Raw genomic sequence first — 16413 nt, forward strand, 5'->3', positions numbered from 1 at the left:
AGAAACACCGTAAGTAGAGCTGAGAATTTTTCACTTAAAATTTTATTCCATGAGAACTATAGATTTGGGTTGAGTGGTACAATTCACAAATTGAGGGGGAGGTTCACCGCAGAATGCAGTTTTCACACATACACACAAACACACATACAATCAATGTTTTATGCCTATCTTGTGCACATACCTTTAGCGGTCTTAGTGCTGGTGATCTGAAGTAAATCATGATTTTTAAAGAACTTTTTTTTTTTTGCAAAAAAGTATTGAAATATATGGTCCATTGGTGAATCTGGCAATTATTTACCTACCTGTATTTCTGAGGCCTTTATTACAGTGGTATATAAATGCCTGACATGCTTTGCTCGAAAGCTGATTTCTAGCAGCAGTAGATGGCTGGTGATTTCTGTGTAATTTTATGCTCCTCATTACCATAGTATTTGATGTCCTCATGACTATTAATGGCTTTTGCCTCTCAACACTGCGGTGAAATCAGCAAGTATCATTCTTCCTCTTAACAAATGGGGAACAAATGGGGAACCGATGAGGAGCACAGATTAAGTGACTTAGGTGAAAACCATAGGAAGGCTCTGCTGCTGCCAGGAATTGAAAGAAGGTATCATGAATGCCAGTACAGTCAAGTTCCCCATATATTAAATTCTATAAAAGCATCTTCCTAAAAATAATTGGAGATATTTTTTTTCCTACTTATAATATGTTCAGACACCTTTTACACATGATGAGTACATCTCTTAAATCAGGGACATTGATAATAATTGAGTAATAGATATTGTAAAGTAGATATTGTAAAATTTTAAGTGTATACAAGAATTAGATTCGTCTGATTCAATGACAGCTATTTAAATATTAGATGTCTAATATTACAAATGTTACAAATGTCTAACAAATGTTAGTTGTCTCGGCTTCAACTACAGCATTTCTACAGGGTGATTCATCCCACCTATTTTCGACATCACATTTAAGATAGGATGAATTTCCTTGTAGGGATGGTTTTCTCTTCTCATGCAATATAGCTAGCGCCTATATGAATTGTTTAGATAAGATGCTTAATTTCTGAAGAGCTAAATTTGGGTGAGGTGATTCTGTCTAACTATTTAGGAACCTAAACCTTGCTTTCAAAAATAGCTTTGGCTAAGTGCCAGAATCAGAATTATTGGTGCAGCAGCACCTAAAGTGAGAGTCACCACTTTAGGTGTCATCATTTAGTTAATTGTTTAATCTCCCCTTATAATTAAGAGAAAAAGACACTTTGGGGCTCAGCTCTCATGTTAATATATAAATCTGGAACAGAAATGAGGAATGCATCCTATTTCTCTCTATTAATTATAAGGGAGGGTCTAAACAACCGGTTCAACCATACGTAGGCATCATCACTGTGGAAAGCTAAGCAAATTAAATGAATCCCACTTTAAACATCCAGTTAAGAGTCAGAGGTAAAGTAAACCAGTAATAGACTATCTTTTAATATCTGATCTAGGTGTATGATTGAAAATACTTCCAGGACTCTTGTTTGAAACATGTTGATTGCTTCAGGTCTGTGTAGTGCATATGGCTGTGATGTATCAGGAGAAAATGCCTCCAGTAGATATAATCTCTGTCTTTATGCAAATAGCTGATTCATGAATAAGTGTTTTGATCCTTTACAAGCTTTTTATGAAAGCACCCTTAATGTAAAGTGAGATTATTTGTTTCATACCACAGAAAATAGCATATAAATCAACATATTTTACATATGACTGTGTAATGGCAGCAAACCTGTACAGACTCTGCTTCTACATGTTTTAGTTCATTGCTGGGTATTTACTAAGCTGCTGTATGGGTGCAAGAAAAAAGAAATAGTAAAATGACGTAAGTGTATCTGGGCTTTGAAGGTAGGAAACAGGCTGTTAACTAGACAGCAAGATGTCCAAGCACATTTAACAGAAATTTTCCTGTCTTCAGAATGACCTATTTGTTTGGATTTTGTAGTGGGAAAATCCCTGCTAACAGTGCTATAATTATATAATGCTTTGGCATGATTTCTGTGTGGAACTAGTATAAAATATCAAATTTCTTGGATAAAATATGACTTCTTTCTCCTTCTCACCAGTAGGACCATTTCCTTTGTATAACTTAGGAAGACAGATTGAGTCCAACCTTTCCTATCCCCCCATTTTGTGTATCAAAAAAAGAAGGAGAGGAGACAGGAGGAATCATTTCATGCTCTTTTATGCTAAGTTAGGGACTGGAAAATATATCCTTTTTCTCAGCTGAGAAGTTATAATGAAAATGCTGACAGAATCTCAACTAGAGTGTCACTGCCATTTGTCTCTATAATAAGAAGCTACTAGCAATCAAACATTCAACACAATGGAGTGTTACCTTTTAACAGGGTAAGACAATCTCCATCCTCACCTTCAGGTCCAGTCCGTGCCCTGCAGAAAAATTAGGTCAGCAAAGAGTTTTGCAGCTGTGATTACCAGTATTTCTGTTCAAGGCTGGCAGAATGACTCAGAGCACTCAGCACATATTTAGTGCAAGAATCACAAACTTTGCTGAAAATTGATAGAGTCCGACACTAAATATTCATTCCATTACCTCAGGTTCAAGCAAAATAATAACACAGAAAAACACCAGTTGACTTGCTGAGCTCCCACATTCAAGGAGATCTTGCAGACACATCTTCTAAATTTCCCAAAAAGCTGCTCTCTTCAACACCCAAGGGGAAAACCTTAATTCACAACTTCTAACTGCCTTTCTTGCATTGAGAGATATTTGTAAGGCTTTCTCTCCCTTCAGGTTTTGCTTTTCTTTTGAGACGGAGTTTGTCTGTTTTTTTTTTTTTTGTTGTTGTTGTTGTTTTTTTTTGTTTTTTTTTAATTAGACAAATGTTGATACTTTCAATTTGGGAAAGTTCTTTGTCTTTATGGGATGCAACACCTTTATGTCTCTCTATATATTATACTGTATATCTCTATATGTTGTACTGTTTTGAAAATTCACATACTATTTGAAAAAAAAATCACTATAACAAGACATGTTATGGCAACACTTGTAGAAGAATCTTCTTAAATGTACCTGCAAAATATTCAGTGTCTTTGTAATTTAAAATGCTGCTTTGTGTGCTTTGTGTATGAGGTTTTGGTCCTATTGCTTCAGTTTTTCTTATTGGGTTTCTTTGGAGAGATGTTGGAGCTGGAGAGAAGATTTTTGTTTGTTTTCCTAAAAAAAAAAAAAAAAAAAAAAAAAGAAAGAAAAAGAAAAAGAAAAAAAAAAGGAAGGTGCAACAGGGTTTTCATGATCAGTTAGGAGATAAAAATTTATGAAGTACTAAATACCATTGTGAGTGCTGAAACATAAAGCTTTGTTTTGTTCCTTTCTCACGTCGCAACGTCATTCATCTCCCTCAGAGAAAATTCATACAACTCCCTTCATCTCTGGCCTTTGGGATTTTCCCTTTCTGTTCTGTAGGGCTGTCTGGACCGAATGCTTTCATTTATTTCACGCTGCAGCAGATCAGATTTATAGGTGAATCTGAAGCCCGCTTTACAGGGTCATATAGCCACTAGTGTGGAACTGCACTAATACTGCACCTAGAGTGGACGCAAGGTACATGTACATGGCATGATTTGTACTTGCTCAGCTTAGCTCAGTTTGAAAGCAGGGTAAATTAGAACAGGGAAAATTATTGCAGTCACATCAATCATTTTAGAGCAGAATTTGAGGATTCACTGGAAGCTAAAAACCCTGTTTTGTTCATGAGATCTAGATTTTTCTCTTTACTCTAGCACAAGTTTCCTGTGTGAACTTGAGTGTGTTATTAAGTATTCCTGTATCTCAGTATCTCTATCAGAAAACGGAGACATTTCTATTGCCTTTTAGGCTCTTGGGATGAGACCACATTATCATTTCAAAACATTTAAAAATTTTCCTGAGGGCCACAGCAAAACAAAATACACTTAATATTAAAATAAATGTATGCGAGAGAAATATTTCGCCAGTCAATTTTCATGAAATTTGTTTTGAGAAGAAAGTTGACTAGGCAGTTTTTATGGACTTTGCTTGCACGCTGCTGGAGCACTAACGCGACTCTGTTGTGTTGCAGTACAACCGCTACCAGCGCTATGGGGCCGAGGAGTGCGTGCTGCAGCTGGGGGGAGCACTGTGCCCCACTCCCGGCTGCGGGGCAGGCTTGCTTCCCGAACCAGGAGAGAGGAAAGTTGTGTGTGAACCAAGCAACGGACTAGGCTGCGGGGTAAGAGCAAACATTTTCCTACCAGCTCTGTAGGAAACATATTGTAGCACTTCAGAAGAAGGGGGGGAAAGATCATGTTTTCCTTTCCTGTTGGTGACTCCGAATTGCCATTCCTACCAGAGTGAGATGCTGTAGTTTTCCATAAGCAATTTTAATACCTTACCGTGGCTTACCGTGTTTGGACCGAATGCTTTCATTTATTTCACTCTGCAGCAGATCAGATTTATAGGTGAATCTGAAGCCCGCTTTACAGTGGTCATATAGCCACTAGTGTGGAACTGCACTAATACTGCACCTAGAGTGGACGCGAGGTACGTGTACACAGCATGTACATTGCCTTTTCCATTGCTTTTCCATAAGCAATTTTAATACCTTACCGTGGGTTAGGACTGACTGCTCTGCCACGCAGACAACGTCCATCCCTGAATACTCTGCATTCATTCGCTCCAGGAGCTGCTGATCTAAGGAGTTAGAGTAAGAAGTTGAACCATGCAAATGACAAGCCAAAAGCGCTTTGACTTTTTTTCTCCCAGCACTCAGCAAAACTGAGCAATATCTAAAGCAAACCATTCATTATTCTATTAACATCACCTAGCTTTATAGGAAAAGAGAGAAAAAGGAGAAAGAGAGAGAAGGAGAATGACCAGTCAGTGAGACTGCAGTGACATTGCTTATGTATTTTAAGATATATGATGAAGAGAAATATAGAAATACTTTTATTTTCTCATAAGAATTTCTTTTTAGCAGAGGGTATGCACAATTAATGGCGTGTTTTTGGAAAACAAAAACAGGTGACACTTGAAAATGTTCTTGCTAAAAGGTCAAATCATGGGAATCAGCGACTTTTTGGCATATAACAAATAACACGTACCTTAAAAGAAAGAAGCTGCAGGGAAAATAGTAATACACAGAGAGAAAATTATATATAAAAGATTCCATTAAATGCTAGATCGGAGAGACTAACTGACGTTTGTATTTAGATGCTCTTTCTGTACTTGATATTATTACTGAATTCCATAAAGGCTATGAGAGAAGTGAAAATATCTATATTCATAAAATATTATCATGCTCTTGCTGTTGTCTTTCTTGGTGGAAAATGCACTTTTTGTTGTAGTTTCGATGTTGCTCAAACTGATATCATGGAAGAATAATGCTTTGCTGAACTAGGAAGTTGCAGTAACTTGTCTTCTATGAGTAGGTTAGCATCTGTCGACCTTCGTAAAACTTCCTATCTGTCCATGCAGTGGTGCATGTAAAAACACAGTACTCCCCAGACTCACTGAGCAGACAGAGGACTATAAAATAAAAGAAGAAGGTGGGAAAGTAATGGTAAACAAGACTGAGTAAATGAAAAGAAATGCCTTCAGACTAACTATTGGGAATTGGTTAAAAAAGATAAAATCACAAATAATTTTTACTCTGCTCTTTGCCTTGAAATGACAAAAAATCCAACTGCATTTTGCAGCTTCATTCATCATCATTTTGACTCTGGAATTGCATTGTAAATAAAATGTGCATAGCATAAAGGATTGAGGTATTGCCTAGTTTACAGGCTTTTCTGTTTCCTTTTATGGAGTCTGTGCTGTGCTTGCTGGTTATCAGATATGCAGTCCTGAGTTTGTACTAGACCTTTGTTTTAGGTTATATGATAACTTGAACATTAGTGTGTACAATTCACTTGGGCAAAATGAGAAGCATGAGGTTGGTCTGCAAGCCAAATTTTAGTAGCATTTGGGCCTTTCCTCAGAATCTGTACCTAAGCATAATGAAACAGGGTAGAAATAAATGTCTTTAGTTCTTTCTTTGCCCCCTGAAAAATGATAACCTTAAGGACATAGATAATCTGATGTAATTTTATGCCTCCCCCTCTTCCATCATGATACAGGCATTTTCCAGCAGGCAATATCAGCTGGCCCATCCAGGAAGAGACTCCCTTGGAATGTGGTGAGATGGGACTGGGCAAACAGAGCCCCTGTTAGTCTTTGCCCCTTCAGTTTGCTCCTTCCTGGCATATTGTGTATACAGGCAAGAAGAATGTATTTCCAGAGAGCCAGCAAGAAGAATGTATTTCCAGAGAGCCACTCTGTTTTAATGATCCCTTGCTGGTAGACCTGACTCTTAAAGCTGTAGTGTATATAGCTATAGCTATATAAGTGATACAGCTTGTGGAATTGCTGAGATCACTTTAAACTATGTTAAGGTCTGGCCTAGAATTTAAATGGTCACAGGAACAGGCTGTCGTAATTGATGTTTTGTGGTGCTTCATTCTGATCCCCTCGGATGGTACTGCAATCCACAAGCGAGAACTCAACCTTAGTGTATAGCAATTGCAGTGATACAGAAAGTATTACAGTCCTGCAAAGGGAGCACAAAATTTGGGACTGTTTCATCTCTTTTACACTGTATTTACCGTGCTGTAAGGAAAATGCCATTAAAGAATGCTGAGATTTTACAAAAGTTGCATTCCTTTCCAGGACAAGTGAAATTTTAAGGCTGCAGACTGCAAGTATTCCCTCAGAAATCAATAAATATAAATACCGTGTCTTCCTTATTAATAGAATTCCTAGGTCATTGTATTACATAGAACAAAATCCCTAAGGCAATTTCACTCTTCCAAGTAGTTTTTTCCTGTTAATTTGTTTTTGCGTTCTTCTGTCATAGCTAAGGAAACACATGCCAAAAGCAATTTCAATATATTTATAGAAAAAAGTGTTAATGATTGTCTACCTCTTTTCAGAAAGCTTAATAAAATAGAAAGCACTCTAAAATAGTTGCATGAGAAGTGCAATACCCATTCTTGTTGTCCACAAAGCTCTTTTCTGTGGTTCATTATCTCCTGTGCATGCATCTCCTTGCATGCATGCTTCTTCTCCTGCGCTTTGTTAAGCATATTAATACACACACGGGTGGACCTTAAATAATTTGAAAAAATACTGAGTTTTGAGGACACAAATCTACAATGTAAAAAAATGCCAAGCAACACTTTCCTATTCACTTGAGTTAATTTTGATTAGCCAGATGACGTTATTGTTAGTTTGGGGTGTCCTTTTTATCCTGCTAGGTGTGGTGATGATAGTGTTTGTATTTTGGTTGCAGTGCCATGTTGATGCTATGTTACTCCCTTTGGGACCTGAATTAGTTTGGAAATACTCTTTCAGAGCTATTTTGTACATATAGAAGCATACAATAGTCCATAAGAGTACCTGAGTTTGGAGGTGTAAAGCATCTTCTCCATCTGGCAGTTGAAAGTATTCTTTGTTATCTAGCTCAGATCTAATGCAATATCTTGGCATGATACTTTCTTTGTGCAAATTCAGTCTGTCTTGTGTGTAGTTTGGGGACAGTATTCCATCTACGGTGCCTGACCAAAATGTTTGAAAGTCTGACTAACCTGAAAGACCCTGTTTTAAAACTAAGATGTAGATATAAATGTTTAGTTCAATCACGTGCCTTGCTCTTCATTAGTAGTAGCATGAAAATCTTGAATGTATGCAAAGAAAGAATAAGCATCTTTTAGGATACTTCCAGATACAAAGATAGTCAAGAGGAATAGTGCTAATTCAAGACAATCTTTGAAGATACCTTGAAAAAATATATATATTTTGCGCTTTATTATCAGATGAATATAAAAGTGCATAGGTGAAGCAGTACTGCGTACATAACGATCTGAATTCTTTTCTCAGTTCTAAATGGGAATGAAAGTAAAAGCAGGAACAGGAATAAGAGGCTCTGAGGTTTTGAAAAACAGAGGAATAATTCAGAAAAGAAAGAACCTCAAGACCTTTGTGAAACAGTAAAATGGAAATCAAGGATTTAGCTGCTATCTAGTACCTCTACTTAAATTGAAGGGTTACTCTTTGTTATTATATTTGAGATATCTGTCCTTGTTCTGTATGTCATTAAATTTTTACTTTTAAGAAAATTCACCAGAAATGTATTACTGTGGATAAGGTAATATTTGAAGATATTGCTGAGATTAAGAAGCTGACTCACAGCAGGAGTATTTCAGAACATCATATAGGGAGTTTTTCAAGGGGAATGAAAATGAGACAGACATTTTCTATTATTGCTAAATGCTGAGCTGCTAGCATTATGCCACAAGCTCTAAGCAGTAATCATGTATTGCTTTCCTCTATGGAATGGGCACTCTAGCCTTTAGAAAGTGGAATTCCATCTCGTTGACACATTATGCTTCACTAGCTAAGTTGTTTCATTGCTAAAATATGACAAGCTTTCTCAGACCAACCAAAATTCTTTTTTGATTTGTGTTTTTTTTTTTTTTTTGTTGTTGTTGTTGTTTATTTGTTTTCTGGTCATGTTTTCAGTGATTTATAAAGAATTGTAAAAACACAGAATTTTTTAACATGTGGTAAAATGTTGATATTTTGATAAAACTTTTACCCTAGAACAGTACTGTACAATTAACAAACTATGTTTTCTTGTCAAGGGCACTTTTTCCAAGGGTGCTGTACAATTAACAAACTATGTTTTCTTGTCAAGGGACACTTTTTCCAAGGGACACTGTACAATTAACAAACTATGTTTTCTTGTCAAGGGCACCTTTTCCATTGCCCAGTCTTGCAGGGCTGCAACACATTGATTTTGTGACAGATTTGAAATGCGGATGTCAAGAGTGGCTATAGCAAATAGAGAAATTTTCCATGGATCACATTAGTTCAGAAGACTAGTAAAGGCAAAGCAAACAGTTATTATAAGGAGGGCAAGTCAATTACTTGTGCTTAGTGCAATATGTAGAAGAATACCTGCTTTTTCTTTTGCCTCACAAATCATGGAGAACTAGGTGGTAGAATACCGTTGGAAAACAGCGTGAGACTCTCTTCAGCTCTGTATGAGCTAGAATTGAAACAGTATTACCTTTGTCTGCTAGAAGTCCAGAATATTATGATATGTCCTATATTATGTGATCAAGTCCATACCCCTTGAAGTAGATGGGGTGTAGCTTTTGCCTGCTGTCTGCATCTACAGGCATCTGGAAAATGGCTATTGCACATGAACATTTTACAGGGAATGTGCAGTGTCTTGGTTCACATTTGTGTGGCTGAACTAGTACTTCAGCATTTCAAATCTGCCTTATGGAATCTGAGAAAGAAGGGGAGAGAAGATGGAGAGAAGAGGTGGTTGGTTGCCTGACAAAGGGATGGAAGCTGCTGGCCTCTTACATCTGTAGCACCAGACTACAGATAGCAGGATAATGCTAAACCTGACTCAAAGAAACACTTATCAGAGAAAACTAGAATTAAATCAAATTCTTGCCTGAAAAGATAAGTCAAAACTGGACACACAGACCCGGGACAATATGGGCTAAAACTGATCTGTATGAATCTAAAACAGCTCAGATGATTGGGATTTGTAAACTAATGTTTTGCAAAAGAAAAATAATCCCCATTTTACCAGGTAATCTGAAACAGGAATGAGGTAAAAGTACAAGCACGTTAGACCCACGTTAAATTGAGGGCTGAGATAAGAGTTGGATTTAAAATCATATTGGCAGCTGTTTTTAGGGTTTATTACCTAAATCTTATTCCTTGTAAACTGCTAGCTCACACAGTCACCTCAAAAAATGCTAGAGACCTTAGTTTTAGAGGTACCAAGCAGTGAGCTTTGTCACACACTCAGTATTAGGAATTCTAGAGGTCAAAGCTACCTGGGCCTTAAATTTTTTTTTGTAGAAAGGGAAGAATGACATTTTACAGTAGATGAAATGTGAAAATGTGCACAATTTAAAAAATTGACAGCTTACAATAAATTGATTTTAGCACATAGATTTGGAAAAATAGCTCCAAAAGAAGTGCCTTGTCTAGTGGTTGATGGCTCCTGCTCCTAGGTATCCACTGAGTATGTAGTTCTCTGATGGAGACAGGACAGGATTAAGCTGACTGCAAGATCTGAAGAAGAAATTTGATCTCAGATCTCATTGTCAGGGACCTTGAAATTCTGTGCTTAACTTGGTGAATGACCCACATACTATCTCCAGGAATTTTGGGGGCATTTCTCTCCTAGTAAATTCCCAACTATTGCAAGAGCCTCAAGCTTTGCTGACATCTTGGTCTATTTTAGTCTGTGCCTGTGGCACTCTACAGTTTAGTCTCTTGATAACTGAAGTGCTCTCATCTAATTAAAATAATTGGGCTCTTTGTAGTAGTATCGGGGTGATATTTAATGGCTTATGATGCTCAGGAGATTGTATTAGATGAACTCATGGTTCTGTCAAGCCTTAAATGCAATGGAAGTTTATGACTGAAGAGGACTTGGAACTCCTTTTTTCTCACTGCTCCTGTACTGTTCAAGAAGTGCCTAAAAATATATCTGAAAGTCAGGGGACAATGGTAGTCTTGTGGCCAGGCAGGAAAGATGTAAGAACGTACAGTAAGAGAGAGGGAGAAAGAAACCCAATTATAGGATTCACCAGTGAATTCTGCATGTATGGGAAACGGAGCTCTGTCTTCTGACTACATACTCAGTTGAAATATAAGGGAAGATTATTCCCCCTTTTATAATGGAAACACTTTGCACATCATGAAAAAGTCTTAACTGGGTTTCTTTCAGCTCATGGGTGAAAAAATCCTGCTTATAACAAACTCTTCTAGACAACAAGAGGTGCCATAGCTTTCCTGCTTAGGCAGTTCATATACTGAGTGCAGTTTTACAATAGGCAAATAGAAGTAAATGTGTAAACTAACAGAACTAGGGGTTAATGGAAGATTTGATATGACTGAACAGGTTGATCACTGGGTCACCGGAGGAGGAACTATAGCGCAACAACAAAGGACATGTGTTTCCTGAGAGTGGCAGCTCCCAAAAGCAAGATGCTAATTATGTAACAGCTTTGTTTGAGCCATCTTCTAAAAACTTTCCAAATTTGGACAGGAAAGAAAAACGCAGGCTGAATGCAGAAAATCACTTATACATGAAAAGGAAAATAAATACAAATCAGAATAGGCTTATTTAGTGCCTTTCATGTGAAAGCTTCCTGAGGCCCTTTGGATTGTATTATGACGAAATTGTAAAATGCAAGAGCTGCTTGATCAATGAGAAAAAAATGGAGTAAAAAGATTAGAACAATAAGATCTGAGATTAGAATGAACCTCTTGACTGGCATTTGTAGCTTAGCTAGGGGAAAATATTCATAGTTCTGAACAGACAAGGGTTAAAGAAAAAATGTCCTCATTATGTGCTGGTATAATTTTGGCCAAGAGGCCAACTCAAAAGCAAACCACAAGGCTCATATAGAGAGTCTGAATTAAGCATCACTTTTTACAGCTTTTACGGCAACTTTAGCCTGGCAGGACTGTATTCACTTCATTGGATGTCAGAGTGAAAAGTGATATATAAATTTGGGCTGAGAGTACATTCTGCGTAGATACACATACAGAAAGTAGCAGTTTGTGTCAGTTTGTACCTTATGGGTAATGAGATTTGTTTTTTTAATGAACGTTAACTTAAAAGGAGTGTTACAATGAAAGTGTTAGCTAATCTTGGGTATTTCTCTGTCAGGTGATCAAAAGAACACTCAAAGAGCTTCTTTCTTGACCTTCCTTTGGCTTTCTGGAATGCAGAAGTCCTCTGTGAGTCAGCCAGGCTCTTGGTTCAATAGCATTTGCCATGTGGAGGGCAACGACAATTATCTTACTGATATAGTGGACCTCTTTGTGGAAAATGGTAGCTTTGTTAATTCACCAAGGGATTTTCTATCCTTACAATTTTTACATATAACAGAGACCCTGAGAGAAACCAACAAAGTGGAGAGTATATACGAGCAAAGACTGAGTTCATGATAAGACACAGTGCTTGTCCACTTCTGGTAATGTGCTTTTTTTTGTTAAGAAGCAAAATATTTGATGTCCTTTTCATATATTCTGTAGCCCCCGATTTGCAATAGACTGGATCTTCTTGTATTTTGACTACTCCTGCAGGTTGCTGTAAAGTCACAGATACAAGTATTTTAATAGTGCCTGCCAGAAATGTAGGCATTGTCTATGGTCTGCCGAATGGCATTGTATTTTCTTTATAAAAGTTTTTTGTTATCACTATATCAAATAATTATGCTAGAAGAAGTCAAATTTGCAAATTAGATGTTTCAGTGCTGCATGGTGACTATGGAGCTCTTTACTTCAGTCTGAGTCAGAGGGTTAGTTGCCAAAAGACCCTGCCTCTTTCTCCTACTTTACTTACACAGCCTGGAATTTGGGAATGACATGGAGTGCAGATCCTGCAGAGTGGGATACAGGCAGGGAGAAGTGGAGCTGAAGCAGAACTGAGCAAGAAAAAGCTTAACCCCGCTAAGTGGGTTCACATTGTAAGTGCAGTAGCATGATCCACCTTCACAATGCTGCAAAATGGATTGCACAAAGCACGCTGTACACACAAACCATAGGGAGAGGCCAGAGACAAGCTAGGCACAGTCTTCCGTAAGAAAAGGAAAGCCCTTCCTTGTGAAGACAAAACAGAAGTTGTCTATGATTTCCCTATGCTCCTTTTGGGGCTTACAGGTATATAAGATGTCTTACTGAGCAAGAGCTCTTCCAGTCATCTTTTTGTAATTTCAACAGTATGTCTGTGGATTAAGGCAAGGGGACTACTGTGTCTTTGATCAGTAGAAGAGAAATGTTTATTTTCCAGTGCTATATATATAGGTACTATATAGAACTCAGGTTGACTGGGCAGTTTTTAATGCATTAGGTTGGGCTACACCCTTTAAAGAGTGAGAGGAAAATGCTGTTAAAAAGATTTAAACATAAGAGGTTGGAGGTTTTTATAAAATATAATTAAATATAATTTCCTTGCAGAAAATAAACAGCCTTTAAAAATCTTATTAAGCAGAGAGCAGTTATTCTGTGGTCAGCTTTCTTCATCACTCCTGCTTCAACAAGTTTTTTAAGAATGTTGTCACATGCAGAATTTTATTAATTCAAAACCATTTCAGAGAGATAGCAAAGCCACTATTCCACAATCAAAGCTGATTTTGAAGTGCTGAAACAAAGCTAATTTTCAATTATCAGAGTCCCAAAAAAGCATCTGAAAACTGTCTTGATTGCTGGAAAATGGCTATCTTTTCATGTTAGTTAAGTCAAAACAGATAGATGATGCTTATGAAGCTTCAAATACAAACGCACTTCTAAAAAGGCATAAGCATAAAAAACTTCAGCCCAAAAGAGAATATTTGGAGAAAGTAATAAGCTTGTGGAAAGCGAGTTTAGAATAGAAATTGCATCACAACCTTAACAATGGTATTAGTATAGCTAAACTGTAATATAGGGAGTAAAGAAAACGCTGTAAAGTCAGAGGCAAACTATGAAAATAAAGTGAAAAAAGTAATGACCAAATTAAATTGAAGACATCCCTTATACAGTAAAATAATCATATTCGTAATGAAAAGCAAGGATGTAGGTTTGGGAGAACAATGACCAACTGTAATTCACAGGGAAATAATAGAAATCTGGAATGCAATACGTGCTTATAAGGGCGTCATAGAGTAGAAGACAAGAGAAAATTCTGATCATGATAATAAAATATACCTGTGAATGGAAGCCTTGACCAAGGGCAGGAAGTCATGACTGCATAATGAAGTCTCAGTTAACTCCATTTTATCTTGTTATTCTGAAAAATTATTTCATTTATAGTATTCTTTTTTTTTCCCCCAAAAAAGCTCTTATGTTAAACTGAGTGACAAGCCATACCATGATAGAAAATCTATTCCAATGACACTTAAAAGACATGAGTGAAGAGATAAAGAGTAAGGTTTAAAGATACTGGTGGCTCACTTGTTCAGACTGAGTCAGTAGCACAGTTTAGCTTGCCGTTGTTTCCATTAAAAAAAATCATATAGCAGTAGTGTGTTTTGGACTTTATCTCTGTCATTTTCTCTTTTATACCAGTGAAAATGCTCAGATATACAGTAATACCAAATAATGATTATGTTGAGTCCCCTGTACGTATCTAAAGTGGCTATATTAAAAAAGATGTATTTTTAGGCCATTAATCTAAAACCAATGCTTAATATTAAATATGCTCTGCAAAGAAAATAATAGATATATACACACATGCCACAACATTATATTTAATGAAAGCTTGATAGTGCTTTCTTTTCTACTTATTTTTCCTTTCAGACTAAAATGAACGCAAATTGTTCCTCCTTATTTTGCTCAGGGGACTTCTTGTATGTCTCTTGAACATACTTTTTGAAATTTCTTCGTCTTTATGGTAAGGATACATATGTCAAAATCTTATTAAGCAGAGCTGTTGTTTAAAAATTTAATGAATTAAATACATTCGCTGTTGTCTGCATAGTCCTCTGGTGACATTTGACCTGAACTCCTTATTCTAGAAATCAAAAAATAAAGTCTTAAAGAAAAACAGAAGATCAAAACTGAAATCCACAAGATTACCAGGGGAGATGGGAAAGGTGTAAATAGGAAAATGAGGGCAACAAGTAAGGAAGCAGCCTTAAGGTGAGATTTAAGAAGATCTGGCAGGACTTTATTGACTGCTCAAAGCTTTCAAAGGAGCACCAATATCTTAGCTCTCTGCCTTGACTTGAGGAGTGAGAAATTGCTGCTGCAGTTTGTAGGAACAACTACAACAACTTGGAAGGAGAGAAAGGGCCCCTAAGGTCCCTATATTACACTTGTCTTTGCACAAGGTCATAGAGCACCTCTTGCTGATTGCTCTGGCCCCAATGAGCAGGGGTGGTGAAGAATAGCAGCCAGTAAAGTAGGGTTTTCCCCACAGATCCGTAGCAAATTCTGAAAAATCTGTCCTACAGGAAATCCCACAAGCTCATTAAATCATCCGGAGGAAGTGGTTGAGGATTTCTGTCATGGAAGGACCTGGCAAAAAGGGCTAAATGTGTAAATTAGAATATGCATGTCTTGGCTGTATGTGTTCAGAAATATGGGTAAATGTGCCTGCCAAATCCATGCATAAATGAGGAGGGAACTGGAATTTTTCTGACATGAACTGCGGCCAGGAAGTGTAGTGTGTGGGTGTGAAAGGAACAGTGTGAGGAGTGCAAGTGGGTACAGAGTGATTGGGCTGTTAAGTGGTTACGAGTGGACAGAAGCTTTAAATTGGATGTACATAGGCCAGGCAGGCTATGTGACTATGCTATTTTTTCCTTGTCATTGCAGCATGTTTATGCAAATGCATATTGATTAGAATCTACTGGATTTTGTGTTTTCAAGTATCTACAGAAAACATTTTTTAAAATCCTTTGCACTGACAAGAAGTGTTATCTGGACATGACGTAATTACCTAAAGTTATTCAGGAAAGTGTTTGACATTTGGAGGTGAAAAAAAAATTGTGGCTGCCAACAGTAGCATTGCTCTGAGCTAATAACTCACAATATTTTTCAGTGTTGAAATGATCAGAGGAGTGAAAGCAATTGGTAATTGGTGAGTTAAATAAATCAAAGAGGGAATAAACTTAGCAATAAATGTACAATACAATAACAGCTTTTATATGCTGCTCTAGTTCTCACCAGTGGTGTTTTCATAATATGCATTACAAGCTTTCACTGTTCAGGGAAACACATTAGTGTTTTTGAATTGTTTTTATTATAAGTCATGCAAATAGTGTTTGTCCCAGTGGGATATGACATTAATTATTAGCAAAAGATCTCTTACATGATTTCAGTCAACAGAGAACGAACACTTCAATCTCTATTTTCAGAGTGTGAGATATAACTGTTCAAAACTACATTAAAAAACATTTAACCCATGCAGAGTACTCCTGCTGAAGGGATGACACATGGCAGAAATAAATTGGCCTAATAACATTTGCAAATGCTTCTTGATTGTGAAAAAGTTATCTGTCTAATTTCAACTTGTTCTCCTTCATTATGTTTCAGAAAAACTGTTACTTAGGTTCTCTTATACAAATAGCCAGTGGTCAGGTCCTGAACTAAAAAAGGTTGATTCTCTAACAAATACCTTTTCCAGAACTAGTAAAAATCCCCCAAGCAAAACCAAACAAAAGTCCACTCAAACAGAACATACTTCTGCAAGTGAAGCAAGAGGAAAACAATGACTTCAGGAAAGCAGGAAGAAGCACATTTGGTAACTGCTAAGAAATGTGTCTAACCAGAAAAAAGAGAGTTGACAATTGAGTAAGGAAATCATATTAAGGGTACAACTGCAAACTGTTTCAT

General features: G+C 37.0%; 1 protein-coding gene across 1 annotated transcript in view; it reads left to right on the forward strand.

Moving 5' to 3' along the window:
- The window catches only part of PRKN (parkin RBR E3 ubiquitin protein ligase), an 887769-nt gene that overhangs the window by 766571 nt on the left and 104785 nt on the right, over nucleotides 1-16413 (forward strand). The window contains exon 9 of the mRNA XM_062573703.1: nucleotides 4097-4246. Coding sequence (XP_062429687.1) covers nucleotides 4097-4246 — 150 coding nt within the window. The remainder of the gene's footprint in view (nucleotides 1-4096; nucleotides 4247-16413) is intronic.

This window comes from Rhea pennata, chromosome 3 (assembly GCF_028389875.1).
Source record: "Rhea pennata isolate bPtePen1 chromosome 3, bPtePen1.pri, whole genome shotgun sequence".
Taxonomy (NCBI): domain Eukaryota; kingdom Metazoa; phylum Chordata; class Aves; order Rheiformes; family Rheidae; genus Rhea; species Rhea pennata.